The following is a 23,711-nucleotide window of genomic DNA, read 5'->3' on the forward strand; positions in this document are numbered from 1 at the left end:
AAAAAACCAAATAGGCTCATAGGAATTAACAATACCTACAAGCACGTATGAACTAACAATTGCTTTACTTAGAGAAACACTCTCCTTTCACGTACCATGGAATTTATAATCTTTGTGCGCTCTTGGGAACTTAATAATCTCTTTATGCATTTGGAAACGAACATCCCTACACGCATTTGGGAACTAACTTCCACTAGAAGTGCTTTGAAACTGGAAATTCTTTCGCGTAGTTTGGAACTGATAATACCTGCAGTCACTGTGAATCTAACAATCCCTAATATTACTAGAGTCTAAGTTAAAAAAAATTGGCTTGCTTACTTTTCATCAATTTTGATGGACATCTGGTTACCAATAGTATAAGACAACATGTATTTTATTATCATTATAAGCATGTATGCGGTCTACTGTTGGTATATAACTCTATTTCATAATTCTATAAATAATATTGATTCAAAAAGAAATGTATCATGGCTGTTATAAGGTTATCGATTAATTATGCTTGTGAAGCGTTACGTCGTTAATTCCTTTGGATAGCGGATGCCACATGTTCGTTATGAGAGTTTTGTATAGTTACAAATAAATTATTCATATCTTAAATTCTTAATTGCGGATAATTTTTATTTAAAATACTTTGTCTCCGAATGTAAGTTAGTTTCAATTAACAACTTTTGGTCAAAGCTGGCCTTTTTATTTTTAATTTTATCCAAAGCTATTCTCCGTAATTGTTTCATCAATTGGTATTCATATTCTAAAATAGTTAACGTTGTTCCATGATATTGTTGTCTCATTTACAGATAGTGCTTCATATCACACCCTTTTCAATGCATGACATTTCTAAATAAGAATGTCGTATTTATGTTAGTTGGATCAAACCTGTTGTGTTCTTCGCGGTATCATTGGAGTTTCCACACTGACTATAAATAGTAAGTAAGTGGTGTTATACCCATTAATGACAGGGTTCAGTATCATAAAGCTATTAAAAGTTTCACCCCTTCTGGACCTTGTCAGTTGTCGTTGTCTCCGTGTGATCTTTGTGCAATAAATAAAAAAAAACGTTCTATTTACAGCACATGGTTTGATTTTAAAAAATCACTATTAACTTAAAAGCCGTATAGTGTTATAATAGTACAATCACGTTTCCTTTATCCTATAATACACTGATCAAATTTATTGCGTAGTATTTAATGGAAATAATTATCGTGATTTACTCAAATTCTCTCTCAAATGTATGTTTTGGTAACAATTATTACATCAACGGTTGCCCGACCTATATTTTTACCTCAATTCGTAAAAAGCAAACAAAGAGTTTTGTATTATTTGAATATACTCTCAATAACTGTATTGAATATTTAAAAATCATAGTACATTTATTTTGTATTTGCATTACCGAAAAAAGAACACAAAAAAATGTTTTACTATGGCAAAGATTATCTTTTGATTTACAAAGAGTTGTAGAATATTTTAAGACATGACATGTCATAAATATCCTTTAATGATTTATGAAGTGGTTATTGAAACAAGTGGCCTTTAGTTGACGACATGACATTAGGCTATCTTGACATTTTTTAATTTTTTAAATGGTGTGAATTTTCGTAAAGGAAAACTTCATAATGAAATCTATATATCAACCCGCACTTTGTCCTATTTGCCTCCTGCTGAAGAATATAATGACGAAATATTGCATTTAAAAAATATAATAAAATATTTCAGAGATCCTGTTTCCGAAATAGCGTCAATGATATATGTGAAAATAATAATTCAACTCTGCACTGTATAATAGGATATGTTTTGGGGGGTAGGGTGTAGGGGTGTGGGGGTTTGTTGGGACGGGGAGCTGTTCCTGGAAATCATTACTTTCATTTGAAAAAAAAGATGTCTCATTTACTGTCAGAATCTGAAAATATACTCTTACGTGTATTGTAATGTGATACAATCTAAAGGTATTCAAATCTTTCCTGACTGTCATAATCTCCTTTTAGAATGTGTGTAAAGACTATAACTAAGCCGTCACTTTATACTTCATCTTGTTGAGGAAGTCATATTTACTAGTCACCCGTAAAGTTAAATGAAATATTGATAGCCGACATTAAATGGCCTTTCATAAACAAGTGCATGAAACCATGAAAAGCAATATAGTATTTTAAATTCAACCCTGATATGCATGCGTGTCTTTGGCTCATGGTTACAGGTAAATATTTTTGTAATGCTTACCGGCTTTGTATGCAATTAACGTGAATTTTATTTAATGCGCAATCCATTATGGGGCTGTCATTAAAAGGAAAAACTATTGCATATTACTCAGATGTGTTATTAGATTCCATAATTTTGATAAGCTGACGGCAATCGAAAGGTATATCAAAATAATATTGTATGTCCCAATAAAGTATACATTTATTCTTACAATTCTTAGTAAAACAAACGAAAAGTTGGATTTTACGTAATATACATGTACCATCATGGTTTAAACATTTTAAAAAATGAAGGTTTTTTTTTGTAATTTTATGGGATACTGTGATTACTAAACAAACCATGCAGTTCTTGAAAAGAATTTCACCTGAACTATAACAGATCGATTTTATTCCTGTTTTCAATGGTAATCATTGACTTTTCAATACTCTACACAGAATTTGTCAATATTTACAGTTAAACACGCAAATACATGATAACCGATCAATCAGCAAGCTACCAGGTAACGGGTAGATATCGAAAATGGTTCACTATTTAAATGTCCAACATAAATATAAGACGTGTTTTGAGAATCATATTTCTTAATTGCTTGTCTCTGGTTTTATCCGTGAAATGAATATAAGTAAAGAACTTACGTGTATATTGGCGGGTTCTCATGGTGGAACCTTATATTGATTGCACTTTCATCCGACATCCATCCAATCACAAACAGTTTATGATTACCTGTCCTGACACACATTACAGATTCCCATTCACTCATGCAGTCAACAGTGACGATGTATTGAATTGTAAAGACTATATCATCAAGGATATCTTTTTTAAAACAACCTTGTTTTCTATTTCTTTAATTCGCATACCCAAAATATCTTTTGAAGGTAACACGTACAAAACTTTCATCTATGACCAGGACACTCCGACAATACAATTACTTCCGCTCCAAAATATACAATAAGTATGATGTCGCTGAATTAACCTAACGAACATACATCTTTCATTAACCAAGAGTAATACCGAAAGGAAACTCTAAAGAGAATTCAATACTCAAACAATAGCTATCTTTTTAGAAAAGTAACTGGATAGTAAGACAACACGTTTATAGAGTAATTTAAGATTGTAGCTACATTTTTAAAATTTAAAATACCGCGCTTTTTCTATGGTGTACCAATATTTGCATAGTAAATGTATAATGCAATTGTATAAATTTATAAGGAAACTATATTTTCTTTTACGAAAAATGTAGAGTGTTCTACTAGCAAATTAATTATCTTAAAGTTACATCTTTATTTTACTGTATAGGGTTCTTTGTGTCTGCTTTAATATATACTACACTATAACTACCCTGTGGAAAAAAAGCGACAGGTTTATTTTGAAAAGCACAACCACACTATTTGCTTTCGAATAGTCAAGTAGCTTTGCATTTGTGTTAAAATACCTTTGAAATTTTAAATTTGAAATGCTTGTTACATACTTACACGTGGTCTTTGAGCAATAATTGACACGGCTGCAAAAACATGGAATTGGTTATGCAGGTTCTCTTGGTAAAAGTATCTCCATTGTATTCATCAGACACAGACACATAGTCCTGCGACTATTTAGTGATAACAACTTTTGAATTGCGGATGTTAAAATTCCCTGAACATTTACTGCAATTCCTTGTCAGTACTTGCTTCTTCAATCGATCACGTGTTCATTATTCCTTTGAAAATTATTGCAATTAGTCAACCGGGTAGCTATTTAAAATCAAAACATCTAATATTACCTAAAACCGTTATGTTTGGCGGGTGTTTTAAATATTTAACAACTACGTTGTATGTTTACATCAATGGAACGAAATAATAATTTAAAAGTTGTAAAAAAGTTGCAAAAACTCACCTTTCTTATGTCTAATAATAGTATAACAATGACAAATTTGACAACTATCAAGTACTGGGTCATAAGTAGCTACATCTTGTAATTCACCATCAACCTTTAATAACTGGATGGGTTTTCTATGATATTTAAATTGAAATAAATGTAATCGGATGTTAATACAATAATCATATTTTTGAATACAATTGTGTATACCATTCAGACGGGAACTAAAAGGTATAGTCTAACGCTATGGCTAGAAGTATGAGGACATATTTGTTCCTATATCATCGGCAACTGGGTGTGAAATATTAACTATGGCGATAGATTTTGTTTAGATAAATTCAAAAGAGACATTCCACTATTGATATAGGATTTTTTCTATTAAAATCATCATGCAAATCCGATTTCCTTTTAGAAAAAATTGATTTCCCTTTTATGACCAAATACCATGACTGTTTTTGGTGTTAGATGGATAAATGACCAAACAAACAGAAGACTCGTACAGCAAGTATTTGCAAATAAATATATCTCGATTTCGTTTCGGACAGGAGAACTATACAGCTGCTTGTCAAATTTCAAACTATTAGCTATTTGATCAAATGGATTCAGCGATAATTTACAAAAATACTATTTTCTAAATTTTTAAACCGACGTTGTATGTAGGGATGATGACATTTAATGTCTTAGTCATTACTTATTTTGGGTAATCGTTTCGTAAAAATAACTCCTCTTAAAACCCATTACTACAAGTCATAGAAATTTATTCACTGTCTTAACCATAACATGAAATTGTGTACCTTCTATTCCAAGCATGGATTTGGCATGTGGTTGGCTATAACTTTGTTACCATATTTGCATTACTCGCAATACCACTAGTTTAAATACATTTCAATTCAGAAATTCCAGAACTTGATTAAAATAAAACATATACATTGTAAATGAATAAATAATTTGAATATCACAACTGTGGGGTAATAGACAAAGGTACACAAGCCGGAAAACAAGCTTGAAAGTTAAACAAAGAAATCGTCTGGTAGGGTAAGGATTTATCATCATGAAGGAAGTTATTATAAATAATCTTGACATATCTTTCTATGTATCAATGGAGTCAAAATATATCTGAAATAGCTCAAAATTTGGCAAAATTCGAATTTAATAATAGTCGGGTTGTACCAAACTCCAGGAACGAAACGATGTTAAACTCGTTCACAAAACTTAAAAAGTGCATACCTGCAAGGCTCATTTTAAATATTTGTAAACTTTGTATACAAATTTAAACGAAAAAACTAAAGTATAGAAAATTGAATATTGAGTTCTCGGACTTCTCGTAAATATGACCGGACTATTTGCACTTTGCAATGAAATAGATTTGAAACAACATTTTAGTTATTCAATTATTTTAATGTGTATTGTGGTTTTGCATTTATTTTATTATTCTAGACTTTGTCGTAAATTTAGACATAAGTGTTTTACACGGATTATGTGTCATAATCTTGGACAAAGGTCTTAAATGCATTTACTCTATTTATCTCATTATGTATTCTCATTATGTATTCTCTGTGACAGTTTAGACTTTAATTTACAAATACGTGTCGGACACTAATTACTCTTTGAATCTATTGTTATTTCCAATTTGTCATCTGTTAATCTGCTTAATCCTTTTATCGCTCGTGCTTATATATATATATTGTTATTGTTTGTATGTTACTTTACATTTAGTTTGGAGTTTGTTGTTCGGTCTTGCCTGACTGCTGAAATAAAAGTTTAAGGAGCGAAATATTCCTTCTTGATTTACATTTAGTCCAATAGCCATTTCACCCGGCGATATAAATAACAAATGCTCACATTCAACATATCTATAATACTAAAATTACGAGGTCCAATTTGTCAGCCGTCATCACGTTAAAACGACGAATCACAGAATTCAACTTTATATATAACTAATATAGTACAAAGGTGTAGATTAAAAATTACACCACTCCAGGCCCTTTTGTTTTCCACGTAATTAAAATTGCCAATAATTAAGAAGTTCCGGGTCGAGTCCGATACCGATACCAATAGTATCACCTGTTACTTATTACCTTATCCGTACGTTCCGCATCTGACAGGCGCACCATCAAACGGTGTATTCAGGATTAATATGCTATATATACGGGTCATAATCACAAGGTTGACACTACTAAATTGTCAAATTGTTACCTATTGTAGTATTTTAATCAGTAAGACTTTCTAAGATAACAATACGAATACTAAAAATCTGGACTTAAAATAAGGCGTATAGGTACAGTTTTCTATTTGTTAGTGGGCATGACGTAAAACTGTGAAACAAAGAATTTAACTTTATTTATAACTAATATAGGACAATGCTGTTGACTCCATTCCAGGACCTATTGTTTTCCAAATAATAAATATTACCAATAATTGATAAGTTCCCGTTCGACGGGTTCAAACAGAAAGATTTGAAAGCAGAGAAAACTGCCGTGTATCTTATAATCGACATGACTTTATCAGATGACAATACTAATACTAAAATAAGGCTTGCGCATAGTTATATACTTTAATTCAGTCACGGACCCGTGAGATCACGGGTGTGTTCTAGTTCAATATAAACTCATCATATACCCCTGGGGCCTGGTTTTCGAAAGTATCATAAGATATGTCATAAGATATATCTTAGGACATATTTTATGATCATCTTATGACTATCATATGATATGTCATATGATGTAAATCAAAGCTGTCTTAAGAGAGTCATAGCTAATATGCTCTTATGACATGTCTTAAGTGAACATTATTTTAAATAATGTTTAAAAAGTATAAAATATAAGAATGAAAAGTATGAAAATATGTACGAATATTTTTTTTTTCATTATAATTAACCTGAAATTTTATACAAAAAGGAATTGAAATAGTTGATAATTTGTTTAAATTTAGTTTGTAATATATGATTATTTTTGAACTTCGCCTTCGTGTATTATCCTACATGCATTGTTATTTAACTGTGAATACATTTTAGATTCAGTACATCGTGTACCTGCTTAACGAAATGCACACGTGTGCACATACGTAAATATCATACTATTAAATATACTAGGTACAAAATAATATGTATATCTGTTGTACAAAACCATAAGTAAAACAAGAATTACAAATTGTATGTCGCAGGAGTTTCAAATTTTAATACACGTAGTAATAAAATCTTAACTTAATTTTTAGAAACACAACGAATATTTTAATACAGTCAATTAAGATGAAATTATGCCAAAAAGGTCATGAAAAGTAATTAAAATTTTAGTTGACAATCATAAGACCATCATAAGTCATGTCGCGAGAGGTCTTAAGTTTACGACAAAAGTTATGACAAATCGTAACTAAGGACACTTTTGAAAACATATCTTACGACTATGATATGTCCTAGTAAGACCATCATAAGACATTTCTTAGTCATAAGATACTTTCGAAAACCAGGCCCCTGGATTATATTTTGTGAAGTTTAATGTTCGGCCAGATTTTTAAATAAAAGTACCTTGCACATAGAGTTTAGAGGTTTTGTTCAGATCCAATTTGAATAACTTTCTAGACAAACATTGTCCTGACATCTACATAGAAAGATTTGTTAATTGTTTTCTTAAGTTTATCATCGAGTTTCTAGTTGAAAAAAATAGGACGCCTTAGAGATGCAAGATATACGCAATCAGTTCCAATCATATGATGAACAGTACAGCACCTTTGAACAGTACATGTTGTAGTAGTAACCACTCTAGGTAGGAGAAGTGAATTCTTTTTTTTTCTTCTTCAACAAATATATATAGGTGTGTTATGAATGACAATCATGCTTCAATATCAAATATTTTTATGCTTAACCTTCTATCTTGTTTATTTATAAGACCAACTCAGTAATCAACACTTCTGTGTTGACATGAAATCCCTTACGGCAACGTGTCCAGTGACTTTTTTCTCATGCTTCAATTTGATTCAGATATTTTAAATAAAAGTTCACAAGCTAGTTCCTGGTGTCACAAACAAACAGTTATACGTAGTTAATTAAAATAATATAAAAAACAATTCAACAAAAGTTTAAATATACTAATTCCACGACATATCAACTGGATTAGTTTAGAATTAGTAGCTATATTTCTGTACGGCCATCTGCTACTTTAAAAAAACAGTATTGTCTGATATAAAATATTTTTCTAATAACAAATGTTCTTTTCTCAGATTTAAAAGATAAAAAAGTGAGAGATGTATTTTTCTAACAATGTTTTAAAATAATCTACTAAATTGAATTTAGCTTGAGGATCCAACAATATGAAATTTCTACTTTTTATTGACACTTAATCTTGCTACAGTCATAAGGAAATTTAATCGTTACTTTTCTTCGAAACCTCCATTAGACCACCACCTGCGCTATAAACAAAATATAGCATTCGCTGGTAAAGCAATGCTTGTCCTCATCGTTTCAATCTATGGTTATAACACAGAATAAAGTGTATAGTGGCAAAGATAGTTCGTGTACTTTTTAAGTCAGCTATTTATGTCTTAAACGAAAATTAATGTATCAACAGCATACAGTTTAAAAAAAAAAATTATGTCTAAGAAATTAGAGTTTTATCATTTTAAATACGATTCATCATTGTAATGTATGTGCTTTGTATAAGACTGTTCACCTATTTAATTGGACAGAATTCAATTAGTAGTATCTCAAAAGAGATAGAAGCATTATTTTTTAAATTTTGATAAACCATGTTTATAGTTATAGTATTCAAAATTACATTGGAAATGAAAAAAAAAGGGTCTATGCCAAAGGTGTCAACGAAAGAAACGAAACGAAATTATTACTTGCAATCCATCTCTTTTAATAATGTAAATGACTGTACAAAGTTGAGGTCAATAATGTTTATTTTTAGAAACGAAGTCGTCAGTAATGGGTTACCGTACTTGTGTTCTGTACTTTGGATGAAAAAAGATAATAGCAAATATGTCTACTGAAGTAAATATATCGAGCGAAAAGTTTGGGAAGACAAATGATGGACAAGACATTAAACTGTAAGTACATAAACAATCAATATGATGTCTTATAATATTTATAGCAAATAAAAACGCCCACAGTTATATAGGTTACAGATTTCATAATATGACCAAATACCAAGTTAAAGTACACATGTTTACAAGATAACCATAAGTAAGATATTTATCGCAGATAGATTTATAAACACATAATTTTTATTATGTTTAACATGTTTAACTTATCAATCCAACAACCCTGAATTGCAGACTTCAAAAATAAGCAAGACCAGAACTGGGTAGCTAGGAAGCTATTAAATGTTCCACGTGCATCATTACATAATCATGAATAAGAACAATTAAACAGTTTAAACGAGAAAAAAAAATTGTCAATGTTATTACTTCAAATGAGAGACATAATGTAGTTGAAAACTTTTGTCATTTCTTTAATATCCCAAGAGTATTTGCACACGTTAAATTGATAGCTTACAATATATATGCTGCTGACAATATGTTGGGGATCACTTCTAAATGTTTGATTTTCAGCCCACGATGAACATCTTGGTTATTGAAAAAAAAACTTCTATAACAAATCTCATTTGATCAGGTTTTTATAAATAAAACCAAATAAGGATCGTTTAAACTCAGAATTTACAACAAATTGTATTTATTTAAGTTAACAGGAGCATTAGAATACAGTATCATTTTATATATATAAAAGTCGTTATTGTATAAAACATACAAATTGTTGCAGCTGACGCGAGTTTCATGTAAAACAAATTCAAAAAGGCAAAATCAAGTACGAAGCTAAAACGTTTTGAAACCAAACATTTCTCAGTTAAGTATGTGACAAATTTACTAGTATATCAAACCTTTAAGTTATATACTGTATGTTAAATGAGGTTAATTATACTTTTTAATTTAATGCTGTTTTTCAAGTTTAAAACACTGAATTTGTTATCTCTTCTCATCGGTTTGGCAAAATGTTACCCAATTTAAGTGATATGAGTCATTATTTTATAGATTTACATTGACCAATCAGAATAAGATGACAGTAAGGGTTATCAGTTATGGTGCAATAGTAAAAGACATTCTGGTTCCTGACAGAGACGGTAATGTAGCGGACGTAAATTTAGGCTTTGACAATATTGAAGGTAAGTTATTACATACCACAAGTTTATATAATTGAAGATATATTTTATTCTCTTGATACGCAAACACGAATGCACGTTATTTCCTATATTTTGCATAATAGATGAATACAATTGTGAACTTTCCATTTCTAAGTAGCAACATTCCAGCAGCACCTGCATACGGGGTATATATCTCCCAATTGATACGATATTCCCGTGCTTGCATTTCCTATCATGATTTTCTTGATAGAGGGTTACTGCTCACAAGGAAGCTATTAAACCAAGAGTTCCAAATGGTGAAGTTGAAATCATCCCTTCGTAAATTTTACGGACGCCATCACGAGTTGGTTGACCGTTATGGAATAACCGTTTCACAAATGATTTCGGATATGTTCCTAGCTTACGTCGTAACTACAATCCCCTTCCCTTTCATGAATTTGACCTACCGAATTAGACTATTTACCGGATTTGTAATCACATAAGCAACACGACGGGTGCCGAATGTGGAGCAGGATCTGCTTACCCTTCCGGAGCACCTGAGATCACCCCTAGTTTTTGGTGGGGTTCGTGTTGTTTATTCTTTAGTTTTCTTATGTTGTGTCATGTGTACTATTGTTTTTCTGTTTGTCTTTTTCATTTTTAGCCATGGCGTTGTCAGTTTGTTTTAGATTTACGAGTTTGACTGTCCCTTTGGTATCTTTCGTCCCTCTTTTACTTAAAAATCCCACAAAAATATTTTGCTTGGTTGTTGCAGAAATGGTCAGTTCGAGAACAGTTGTTAGATGACTTGTTGATTACTAAGACTAAAAGTCCTTATCATACTGATTGTAACATAATAATGAAGATGTGGTACGATTACCTTTGAGACTATCCAACGAAGTTCAAATGCTGTGTATTTAAGTAACTCAATTTATACACTCTACAGATAAGTGATTACAAAGATATACCTTGCAATACAAATTGCAAAACTTGATTGATAGAAAAAAATGTGGGTTGAATGCGAATGAGAAATTCTCCACCAGACACCAAATGACATAGATGTTTTACTATTATAGGTCACTGAACAGCTTTCAGCAATTCGCAATACCCAAATCGTATAGTCAACAACGAAGGCTCTTTTGACACATGTTAAACAATTAAAACACTAGACAACTAACGGCATAATTTATGTAAAAAAACAACAACAAAAGACAACCACTGAAATGCTATGGAAAGCCAACGGGGTCAAAATTCCTACTTCGTAACTTGTCAATTTGTAACTTGTAACTGTGTGATCTGTCAATTTGTATATTGCTGTTTTGTAACTTGTCGATTTGTTAAATGTCGATTTGTATATTGTATATTGTCTATTTGTATATTGATGTTTTGTAACTTGTCGATTCGTTAGTTGTCAATTTGTATATTGCTGTTTTGTAACTTGTCGATTTGTATATTGTCTATTTGTATATTGATGTTTTGTAACTTGTCGATTCGTTAATTGTCAATTTGTATATTGCTGTTTTGTAACTTGTCGATTTGTTTAATGTCGATTTGTATATTGTCTATTTGTATATTAATGTTTTGTAACTTGTTGATTCGTAAATTGTCAATTTGTATATTGATGTTTTGTAACTTGTCGATTCGTTAAATGCCAATGTGTGAAATGTCATCGTTGTATTATGCTAACGATCATTATGACGACAGATGGCGCTCGGTTTCTTCTACGGTGTATAAGCCTCCTGTAAGTAGGAGCACCGGCATATGGAATATATACCAATGTAATTTAAATCAATTATGTAAAGCACATTTATATAAAAGAAAACAAATAGATAAATACATTGTTTGTTTTATATAGCATGCATGTATATCGGGGTCTCCAAACCTGGGATGGGATCCTGTATTAAGATATCAAAGATGTGTCGCTAGAACAGGCTTCCTTATCAACTTCGCAAATATATTACTTTCACTTGGCAGGAAATTTATACTTAATATTTAAGCGGGTCAAAATAAGACTTAATACATGAAATATAAGACGGTGCTTGAAAATTTATACTAATAGTGTCCTTGGCCGCGAATTTTGAACTAAATGTATCATGAATGGGAGAAATAGTTTGACACTTATTATTCCTTAATATTATAATCTCAATATAAAAATTTCAGAAAAGAATGCAATTCTCTAATGACGTTTTAATACAAGAAGCAAATAGACGAACATTCTTTATTTATTTGGCTCCTGAGTAATGAAGATAAAAGATGTTACAGTTTATTAAATCATATTTGAACTTTGCAAAGACAAACTGAATGGTTTTTTTTTAAATGAGTTACTTAATTAATGTATACTATATATTAAAAATGTATTGAATATGCACTATTTTGTAATAAAATCTAAAGGAACCAGAAAACTAAACGAGAACCTAAATTGGACTACCAATATTTCCAAAAATGCAACGTAGTCAAGAAGTCAAAATTAACACTAGGATTCCTGATAAGAAAGTTTTTCAGTGCTATAGAGCCAGACAATTAAAAAAAAGCTCGTCCAAAAAATGACAATCAATTGCTGCCAAGGGCAAGGGCCCGATTGAACAATTATCAGTCAAGAAATGTATTGAAAAAAATTGCATATCAAGAACTTCATAAAGTGTTTTGAGATCTCAACGAGCAAAATACCACAATATTCCAACTTATTTTTCGTAAAAACAGTATTCGAGTGGAACCACCTTGAAGAAACTGTAGTGCGCAAACCGCGAGCGTTGACAGTCGTTCAGGAGCTGCTCTCGTGCATTGTCAATACATCGACGGCTCTCTGTCTATCGTTATCCACAACGTTTTCCTACAGATACAGATACAAATCTAGATAATCATGGTACTAGATCGAAATATATAAGGAGGTTTTCCCTCTGGATAGTTTGTTAATGACGATGATCGTAAAACTATGAAACTGTTTATTTTTTACTACACGCGTCACCTACTTAAAATTGACAATGGAAATGGGGAATGTGTCAAAGGGACAACAACCCGACCTGGGATCATGGTTGACTGCTCGACAGAAGAGCCAGGCGGAATACAGCATGGTTCGTCAAATATTGTTACGAATTCATTGCAAATGATTTTTTTATTTTACATGACATGCACATTTAATTTTTTTTAGCTTTATTGATTAACATCGTGAATCATTTCGGTTAATTAACGATCCGATCGACAAAATATAAGATTTGGTAAGGTTGCCGGGCTATAAGGAGGTGTGTCACCGGGTGGGGATCATATCGGAAATACTAGGCGTTAATAAGCAGCTGTTGCGATCGAGGGACTCGTGAATATTTTGATCTTTTTGGTTGTAAATTTTTATAGCTTCTTGACCAGAAAAATTCAGTAGGCATGTGTATCAATATATATATGTCAGCCCTTTCCCCTCCTGTCAGAATAAAATGAACCGATAATAGCATTTTAGGATTAATAGATACGTTTATTACTAGAACCTGGGTTTTCCAGTAATGATGTAGCCTTTTATAGGCGACTATTTGGTATTATGTTTTCTCATTGTTGAAGGCCGTATGTTGCCTACACTTGCTTACATCGACTTTATTTGAACTTTGCTTTGGTTGATAGTTGTCTCATTGGCAATCATACGGTTTATTACCACATTTCCTTATTGTATTTACCTGAATAATCCAGTCGTTATATTCCACGGACCAACGACTATTTCAATTACCTCGCAATTAGGAGAGATCGATTACGTCGAGGGACTTGACTAGACGGGATGTATTCTTATAGTTTCCGTTCTCGAACGAAAGTCCACGTGAGTAAATAAAATAAAACTGGGATCCTGTAAACATGCAATTTTTGTTTTGCTTTCTTTTAGACGCATTTGCTGTAATTGATTGATTAAAATTACTTAGGTATATATATATTCCATATGGAGGTGCTCCTACTTACAGAAGGCTTATACACCGAAGATGAAACCGAGCGCCATCTGTCGTCATAATGATCGTTAGCATAATACAACGATGACATTTCACACATTGACAAATCACGCATTGACATTTAACGAATCGACAAGTTACAAAACATCAATATACAAATTGACAATTTACAAATCGACAAGTTTCAAAACATCAATACACAAGTTGACAATTTACAAATCGACATTTAACGAATCGACAAGTTACAAAACAGCAATATACAAATTGACAAATCACACAGTTACAAGTTACAAATTGACAAGTTACGAAGTAAGAATTTTGACCCCGTTGGCTTTCCATAAAATGCAAGCTACTGACCTCGCCGAACAGGCACACACAGAATGTGACGGTGTTTTAACATATTTGCGGATGACGTTCAACCCTTGATCACCCTTCCTTTAGAATAGTGGTGTAACAGTTTACGATAGGAACAAACTATGAAAATCATTTGAAAACGGCGTCGTACTAGTAACTCATCGGATTGATATAAAGCAGAAAAACAAGTAATACGAAATCACACCGGACGTGGCAGGGTATCTTTATATCCCCACAAAAAAGACATTAAGTACAGATCTGAAAGTATACTGACAGCAACATCAAAGCCAATAGCAACTATTAAAAAAATCATAGATAAGACTGAAATATTTATCAGTACACATCCAAAGGTTTTAATGTAGAGACGTCATTAACAATCAGAGAAAACCATAACTTTTTGCAAAGCAAAATTACAGGTATTGACAGATTGAGCCGTGAATTTTCATAAGTCAAATGTTTATTTGTAATTTACACGAGCAATATTTATACTAATAAAACAATATACAAAGATTTAAGTACAGTGTTGAATTGATAACCATGTAGAATAACTTAACTTTGATTAACTTACATTATCAGATTACGAACAGAGAAATGATCCGTATTGTGGTGCCATATGTGGGAGAGTAACAAATAGAATTGCTGGTGCAAAGTTCACGCTTGATGGAAAAGAATATAATCTTGCTCAAAATGATGGGACGAACCATTTACACGGTGGAGTGAAAGGCTTTAATAAGGTAGATCACAGGTGTACATTTTCCAGCATTTTCAAATTGATTAGAGATGTATACTTAGTTATAACAAAGAAAAAAAACCAATCAAGGATGAAATAAAAAGGATGCATAAAGTCATGTTTTAGCATGGATTATTTTCGTAACAAGTATCTAGAAACGAAGACTTTTTACATATTATAATTAATATAATCTTGCTAAAAAAATCTCATTCAAATTTAAAATACGTGCTTACAGTAGTTTTAATCAGATCTTTTCAATGCTTTTAAAATTACCTGGACCTATGTCACATTGTTGAAGACAATTTCGACTAGTCATAATGTTATTTGTCGGATAAGTTACAAAATGTCACGTTTACCACTACGCATTACACCTATATCAAGTCACGATTTATTGGTTGCTAGTTGCTAATGGCATCATATGTTTTTATCACAAAATTAAATTAATTCAAACGATCTCTTTATACAGGTTGTTTGGAACGGTTCAGTAAAAGGTTCAAAAGTCGAACTGACCTACACAAGTCCCGACGGAGAAGAACATTATCCGGGGGAGGTATCTGTCAAACTGACATACGAACTTACCAATGACAATTCATTGGTATTAGACTATACTGCAACAACCAATAAAGCTACGCCAATTAACTTGACTAATCACTGTTATTTTAATCTAAATGGCCAGGTAAGATTTATGTACATTTCGTTTGACTGATATCATTTTTGTTACCCCCGAATAAATAAATAAAGGCAACAGTTATATGCCGCTGTTCAAAAGTCATAAATCGATTGACAGAAACCAAATCCGGATAACAAACTAAAACTGTGACAAACACACAAACTATAAGAGGGAAACAACGAAACTACAGAAACACTAAAATGTAACAAAAAATAACGACAATGCAACATAGTGATTACATAGAAACGAACTATTAGATAACAACTGCCATACAAAATAGGGTTATATTGCAATCAAATTTTGTTCGTTCGTCTTAAGAGGATTTGTCAGCGTTAACGTATTTGAGACACTACTTTACAAAATGATCCCATATTGGTCACTAGTCAGCAACTGGACAGAAATTATCCAAACGTTCGAGACCCTTTCCGTCAGCCACGGTACTTTGATTTTATCGATAAAATAAATGACTCTCTGTTAAACTACTGAACATAGTGATTACACTTTCGGTCTGCCGCCAAACTTTACACAATGAAAGATATTTACCCGAGATCTAATATAGAAAATTAAAAAAACAAATAAAATGTTAAATAATATGAAATAGCAGTAGAAAGATTTGGTATGGTTGTCAATGAGATAACTTTAATTCAGAGACTACATGATGTAGATATTATAAGCATCTATGTTAGGTGACCATGTGGCTTATGACTGTAGAATGTATTTTACTTGACACATTTCTGGCTTACTGAAACTTTTGCTTTGTACAGAGTTTTAAATTATCGTATATGTGCTTTTACTCGAGACCTTTATCAAGTATTTTCCAGTAGAGGAAATCAAACACAAAATATACATAAAATTATAAAGCATCAAACTCAATGCCTTAATAGGGAGTTAAAATTGTTCAATGAGAAGACTTGTTGCATGTCATAAATCTATAAATGGGTCAAATCATTTAATTTCAGATGGATTTGAATTGTATATTTCTATATATTACTTTTGATGTGTAAATCTGGATTAAGATAGTAGATAAATGAACGGCATATAACAGTTGTAAGAAATAAAAGAAAATATTACACCTTTGGTATTTAATTCTTTCCGCGTTTTACGTTATATTGAAGAACACAAAACAATACTACAGATTTTAATTCTTCGTTGTTTTATCGTTAACTCTTATGGTTTGTATCATATTTAAATTTAAATTACAATGGATATAGGGTTCACCGAATATAGACGACCACATATTGACAATAAATGCCGATACATATACAGTGCAAGACAAAGTTTTTATTCCGTCTGGTAAGTTTTGATTTAAATGATACCAAATCTTTTATTAGTTCAGTCACGTTTTATGCATTTGAATGCATTCAAGATAAGTATAAATAACGATCATGTACTAATTAACATTGAGCAGACTCAATATTTTGTTTCACATATTCTGTAACGAGTATGTAAAAGAGCAAAAGCGATCATCTAGTGCCGTCACCAATTTTAAATCTTCCATTATACTATTTGCTGCATTTTAAAGCCATACTTGTTTCAAGTTCAAAAGCAACGTTTTCAAACAAAACAAACCAAAAAGAATTAAAAAAAAAAGAAAAAAAAAGGAAAGATATTTATATATTCACATCCTTCAGACAAGATAAAATAAGACGCAGTTATTTAACTAACAAAATTATGTTAATCAACGTATTTCAATTCCGACAATCCATCTGTTTACAACAACAAAAATGAAGAAGCTGTCAATACCTAACCCCAACCTATTCCTAACAAGCAATTACTGAATCATATCACGACAAAAGTCACTCATAAGAAGGTGGTAATGATTCACTCCATTCAGGAATATGACAGTTGTTGTCCATTCGTTTGATGTGTTTGAGCTTTTTTTGCCATTTGGTTCTTTGAATTTTCCTCGGAGTACAGTATTTTTATGATATAACTTTTTCTTGTTATATCATGATTTTGGATATTTCTTTTCAAATGCCGCCCTGGAGGTATGATTGGGAAACATTTTGGCTGCGGTTGTTTCGTTTTATTGTTAAAACGATGACCTGACTCATTTCCATCAAAATCAGTATCTTTCTATGTGTGACCATGTACGCGTTTTGTTCAAATCCGAGGTCAACCTACATATCTTCAAATCTTTTAATTATTTTATTGTATTTTTAATAATATGACTTTGACCTTGAAATCATTGATGCCGAAATTCCCCTGTCATCGAGTTTGGACTAGTAATCTCTTTAGGACTTAGACTAATCTGTCACAGAACTTTTCTATGATTTGGAACAGGGGAAGTAAGCCAGTTTTCTTAAATTAAGTAAAAAATATGTTTACATGAATATTAAACTAATGCTCAAGCTACATGTATAAGACAAATACTTCAATGCTACAGTTTTTTAATCTTCTTTTAAAAGACTTGTAATAAATTATCCATCCAACCACTCATGCTACTGAGATATTCTGGCCTTGCACTGTGTCCGACGCGCTAGACCAGTCAACCGCGTAAGCGCTACAATATATATATATATATATATATATATGGTAAGAAATAGCAAGATGTGATGGAAGTGCCCATGAAACAACAGTCCATTCAATTCACATTATGTGAAATGTAAACAATCATGATAGCTCAAAGAACGGCCTTCAACATGGAGCCTTCGTTCCCACTGAACAGCAAGCTATAAAGGCCAAAAATGACTATTGTTAATCAATTCAAACATAAAAAAAACCTGTGTAATCGATATAGAAAAAAAAAGAAACATTTATGAACCACATCAACAAACGACAACCACTGAACAACAGGCTCCCCTCTTAGGAAAGGTGCAAACAAATGCTTAATTTTTTTTTTAACTTATTTAATAGGCACACACACCTTTACCCTAACCTGAAATAGCGGTGTAACATCACAACACTAGCACAGTTATTTTACTAGCACAGATGTTTTGACAGTTCCATGAAGATGATATGCGTTTTTTTAAACTGATTGCTACAATATACACCCAATACGTTTTTAGATTTGAGTTTAGTCATTCCATTAGTCATTGATATTTTATAGTGTGGCTTTCTATGTTGTGATGTTATACTTTTCTTTCAGGCAAGGAAGAAGGTTTGGTACCTTAAAAACGTTAAATCCTGCTGCAATTGTTTGCACCTGTCAGAAATCTGATGTTCAGTGGTTGTCGTCTGTTTCTGTGGTTCATAAGTGTTTCTCGTTTTTATATAGATTAGACTGTTGGTTTTCCCGTTTGAATGGTTTAACACTTGTCTAGAAATTTTTTGGACCCTTAATAGCTTGCTGTTCGCTGTGAACCAAAGCTCCGTATTGAAGGCTGTACCTTGACCTATAATGGTATACATCTATAATTTGTTACTTAGATGGAGAGTTGTCTCATTGACACTCATACCCCATCTTCCTATCCATGTTTCGTTGCAATGTACGTAATGTTCGTTTTCGAGTAAGAAGTATTATCCGGAAACTCATATTTTTGTACTTCAGCAGTCGAGACCAAATGGTTGGTTGCATCGAAAAAGTCCTTTCCTTTAAGTCTTTTTGACCCTCACCTTTGAAGTAGGTGTCTGAAAATCAACAAGGGCATTCTTCTTATGATAGATAACCATATGTTTTAGTAATAAAAGGTTGCAATCTAGTGAAAGATACTGGAGATAATATTTCGAAACTAATTTCTTTACGTTGTACACACATTGAACTCTGAATACCTCTGAATTAAAATAACTGGTTTACTCCCCCCCCCCCCCAAAAAAAAACCAACAAACCCCACCACCAACAAAAAAAACCCGAACCCAGTCTTTAATATTTATAAATACTTTTATAGTTTATCTGTAGGTTAAGACACATGTTAAACATTGAATATGTATCTAGGTGAAATAGCCAAAGTGGAGGGTACGCTTTACGACTTCCGCAAACCAGTACGTCTAGGTGACAGACTAAGTAGTATAGACGATGGCATAGGTTTGACTATAAATTACTGTGTTGGTGAATGCGGGAAGATGAAAAATAGTGCAAGGTAATGTTTACAATAAATTAATTAATAACACCATCGACATATATTTGATTAAATATTGAGGCAAGTATTCCTTAAAGATTCATTACTAATTTTTCAAATTAGACAAAGTGTCAACCAAAACGTATTTCTTATTGTGTCAAAATCAAACAAACTATATGTTATCTCTTTAGCTGCTGTCATAAAAGGTGGTGACGTGTAACGACGATTATCATGACTAAGTCTACGCCAAGAGGCGGAGTTGGAAATATTCATCACATTCAATGAGGCATAGCAACACCCATTTTCTGAATCCAGCAGTCTTGTGTACATAGAGGTTATCAACTTTTGATCTTCAGTGCTGTACAACTTTGTACTTTTTTCACTTTCGATCTTTTATATCGGGGCGTCACTGGTGAGTCTTGTGTGGACAAGGCGCGTTTTCGGCGTATTGGATTTTAAACCTGATGTTTTTTCTTTTCTTTGTTTAATATGTTCTCCTATTTGTTTGTATTGTAGTCCTGTAATATTATGTTGTCATTTCAATGTTATATTTAACTTTCCCATTAAAGTGCGAGGTTTGGCATGCCACAAAACCAGGTTCAACCAACCACTTTTATCCCCCTTTAAAAGTGTCCTGTACTAAGTCAGGAAGATGGCCATTGTTATATTATTGTTCGTTTCTGTGTGTGTTGAGTCGTTTGTGTGTTCTCTTATTTTTGAGATATTGAGATAGGACGTGGCACGGTACTTGTCTATCCCAAATTCATGTATTTGGTTTTCATGTTATATTTGTTATTGTGTGGTGTTTTGTCTGATGCTTGGTCCGTTTCTGTGTGTGTTGCGTTTGGGTGTTGTGTCGTTGTTCTCTTATATTTAATGCGTTTCCCTCGGTTTTGGTTTGTTACCCCGATTTTGTTTTTTGTCCATGAATTTATGAGTTTTGAACAGCGGTATACTACTATTACCTTTATTTATGCAAGGTGTCAGCAGATACTAGTCATGTGGTTCATATCTTTATATTTTTGTAGGAGGAGAAAGATCTTTGAATTTATTTTGAAAGGAATCAAAGATCAGACTGACATGAAATGTTAATGTTCTCATTGCTTTATAGTGATGATTAAAACTGAAGATTGGAACTTTGAAAACATCATAACCTGCATTTTTATATTTATATAGTATCATAATCATTACAGAAAATATGTATAATTATAGAGTCGAGCATCCACCGTCTGGTCGTGTATTGGAAGTGTCCTCAACAGAGCCTGGTCTCCAGAGTTATACTTCATACTTCTTGGATAATGTGAAGGGTAAAGGTGGCGCCATCTACAAACAGCTTAGTGCAATATGTTTGGAATCACAGCATTATGCTGATAGTGTTAATCATGTAAGTTTAACCTATAAATAGACAATGTAGGCATAGCAATTTAAAATATTAAAATTTGGTAACTAAGTTTCAGCTATTCGTGTAAAACAGTAACTTTCAAATTTGCTGTTACTTTAAAAGCTCAAGTAACGGTATATTCAAAATATTTTTTTACTATTTTAAACATGAAAATATTTAAATATACACAAAAGTTAAGCACCCCCTGATATATTGCATTTTTTTTTTTACCAAAATGTTAATTTGAATATAAGTACAGATTTGAACAAGTTCCTTTAAAAAGTTGTGACAATACAGGTTTGACCGCTTATTAAGATATCGACGTATCATGCACGTGAACCATGCCTCCGATGCAAATTACAAAATACATTTTCCCCGCGCTTCAAATTTGAGTATTTAAGTCCGGCGATTTGAAAATTTTATTCACACCCTGTGAACATGTACGAAAACGAATATCGGAGGCTCGAAGATGGCAAATTATCGTCATGCGGTCATCAGGTTTATCTTATAAAGCTATTGGACGTCCGATGGGGACCATTATACTGTAGTCAGCAGGCTTGTGCGAAAACACATACAAACCGATAACGTTAAGCCTTGCAAAGATCTGGTAGATCATTGGTAACATCGAAGCGTGAAGACAGGGCACTGCAACGCCTGGTTAGACGAACGCCATTCGCAAAAAGTCCTGTTCTTAAAAGAGAATGGTTACCTCATAGACAGCTATCAACGAGAACCTTGAGGAACCGTTGAAATCAGCAGGACTAAGGTCAAGAAGGGTAATAAGACGTCCCATGTTAACTGACCGACATCAACAACTGCGTTTGTCCTGGTGCTTAGCTCGTCATGGTTGGCCCTTGAGGATCTAGTTGAAATTCCATTGGTCTAACGAGAGCCGGTTTCTTCTGCATGTAACAGATGGACGATTGAGAGTTTGAGACATAAAAATACAGCATATACCCCAAGGAACATCAAAGCAACTGTACTTTACGGTTGAGGCTCTGTTATGGTGTGGGGATGCATCTCTCATCACTGCTATTTGGACTTGGTCACAATACGAGGAAACCTTAATAGTGATCAAAACATCAGAGACGTTCTTCGTCCAGTAGTTGTACCTTATTTTGATAACCACTCATTAGCTGTAAGACCTGTGTTTATGGATTACAACGCTAGATCGCATCGTTCAAGGGCGTTACCTTATTTCTGCAAGGCGAAACAGTAGCTGCTCTTCCATGGCCTGCCATGAGGCTGGATTTAAATCCGATAGAGCATATTTAGGATACTGGTACAGGCAACCGAACCACCTGTACAAAATTTACGTCAGTTGGTAGCAGCGTTGCATCGGGAATGGCGGCAAATACCACAGCAGAAAACCCGAAGATTCACAGGAGGAATGAGACGCAGGGTTGAGGCCTGCATCCATTGACTTGTTGGTTTCAGCCGATATTGAATACTGAACTATGGATACCTTAACAGACTTACAATGGACGTTTTCTAAGTGAAATGGCATAAGTATAGCATAACAAACTCCGAAGGTTCATACCGCAAATGGACACGTTTTAGTGTTTAAACTGGACTTGTTGTTTTGCCACAATCTATTCATTAAATTATTATTTTTCTTGCAATTTGTTATGTATTTTTTTAAAGCTATTGCTATGTCTTTGCAGTCTGCCTTACTTATTTTGGCACCAATTGTCACAGGATCCCACGTCCCTTATCGTAATATTTGTCAATTTGAAAAAAAAACGTTGGGTGCTTAACTTTTTCCTTTGTGTATATCAATGATCATTCCTAAGACCATTGTAATACATTTATTACTTAAGAAGATGTTTTTTTTCCATTTTCAGGATAATTTCCCCAGTGTTATAATAAGACCGGGAGAGATGTACAGACAAACATCGATTTACAAGTTTTGTACAGTGGCGTGACTAGCATTATTTAAAAGCCGCAATTTAAAATAAAAGAAAAAAGAACAAAACTTGTATCCTTCACATTATAACTTCTTAGAACGTAATACAACGTAACACAATATGCCTGATATTACTACGCACGCGATGACGTAACTTATCTAAGTAATTATTGTTGTAAAACGAATATCTATATACTACATTCTACTATACAGTCCTGAATTTCACAGCGTATCGCACATTTGTGATGTTGCAAAAGATTTGACCCTTGATTAGCCAACGAAACTACGAATTTAACACAAGACATTTGTTTTTTGTGCGTCTTGAGTGAACTAGTTATAAATTATTACAGAAACAGCTTTGTGTTTATTGAAACCATCAACAGATATTCATTACTTCTTTGTACTGCTTATGTTAGGAACCCAAGAGCATCATTTGCAAGAAGCTAGTGCTTCAGTATATTTCTAAATTCTACACTTTTAAATATCTAATATTTTTTTCATGTGCCGACATGTTCTTTAAGAAAAAATAGAAGTTTGGAGTTTATTGATGTTCAATAGATGTATGAAGATAATGTATAAGTGCCTATGAGACAACTCT

General features: G+C 32.7%; 2 protein-coding genes across 6 annotated transcripts in view; one reads left to right on the forward strand and one right to left on the reverse strand.

The window, feature by feature from the left end:
• The window catches only part of LOC134712032 (zinc finger protein 33B-like), a 19,748-nt gene extending 15,870 nt beyond the window's left edge, over nt 1–3,878 (reverse strand). Inside the window, exon 1 of one of the 4 annotated variants that reach the window (XM_063573139.1) lies at nt 3,660–3,878. Coding sequence is in view for 1 of the 4 variants with exons in the window: in XM_063573137.1 (XP_063429207.1) it covers nt 2,823–2,844 (22 nt within the window). In the remaining 3 variants the exon portion in view is untranslated. Of the gene's footprint in view, nt 1–1,912; nt 2,085–2,822; nt 2,945–3,655 lie in introns of those variants that run through there. The other 3 variants (XM_063573142.1, XM_063573137.1, XM_063573140.1) reach the window with 3 other exon arrangements.
• On the forward strand, nt 2,151–23,135 carry LOC134712033 (galactose mutarotase-like). 2 transcript variants are annotated; one of them, XM_063573143.1, is made up of 9 exons: nt 2,151–2,188; nt 8,946–9,084; nt 10,066–10,196; nt 15,005–15,162; nt 15,625–15,834; nt 17,040–17,121; nt 19,703–19,847; nt 21,039–21,210; nt 23,052–23,135. In XM_063573143.1, exons 2-9 carry the CDS (start codon nt 9,017–9,019, stop codon nt 23,130–23,132), a joined length of 1,047 nt encoding a protein of 348 aa, XP_063429213.1. In that variant the 5' UTR covers nt 2,151–2,188; nt 8,946–9,016; the 3' UTR covers nt 23,133–23,135. The 2 variants fall into 2 exon arrangements, with proteins under 2 accessions (XP_063429213.1, XP_063429214.1); XM_063573144.1 differs by lacking the exon at nt 2,151–2,188 and adding an exon at nt 7,784–7,802.
• Nucleotides 23,136–23,711: the final 576 nt, after the last annotated feature.

The sequence above is a fragment of the Mytilus trossulus genome, chromosome 3 (genome assembly GCF_036588685.1).
Source record: "Mytilus trossulus isolate FHL-02 chromosome 3, PNRI_Mtr1.1.1.hap1, whole genome shotgun sequence".
Classification (NCBI taxonomy): domain Eukaryota; kingdom Metazoa; phylum Mollusca; class Bivalvia; order Mytilida; family Mytilidae; genus Mytilus; species Mytilus trossulus.

What these genes read in the sequence shown, in the direction of transcription:
- LOC134712033 (XM_063573143.1), top strand. Translation starts at nt 9,017, where the DNA reads ATGTCTACTGAAGTAAATATATCGAGCGAAAAGTTTGGGAAGACAAAT. An exon ending in ATTTTAATCTAAATGGCCAG is followed by an intron (nt 15,835 to 17,039) that starts GTAAGATTTATG and finishes CAATGGATATAG; the next exon opens with GGTTCACCGAATATAGACGA. An exon ending in CAAAGTTTTTATTCCGTCTG is followed by an intron (nt 17,122 to 19,702) that starts GTAAGTTTTGAT and finishes ATATGTATCTAG; the next exon opens with GTGAAATAGCCAAAGTGGAG.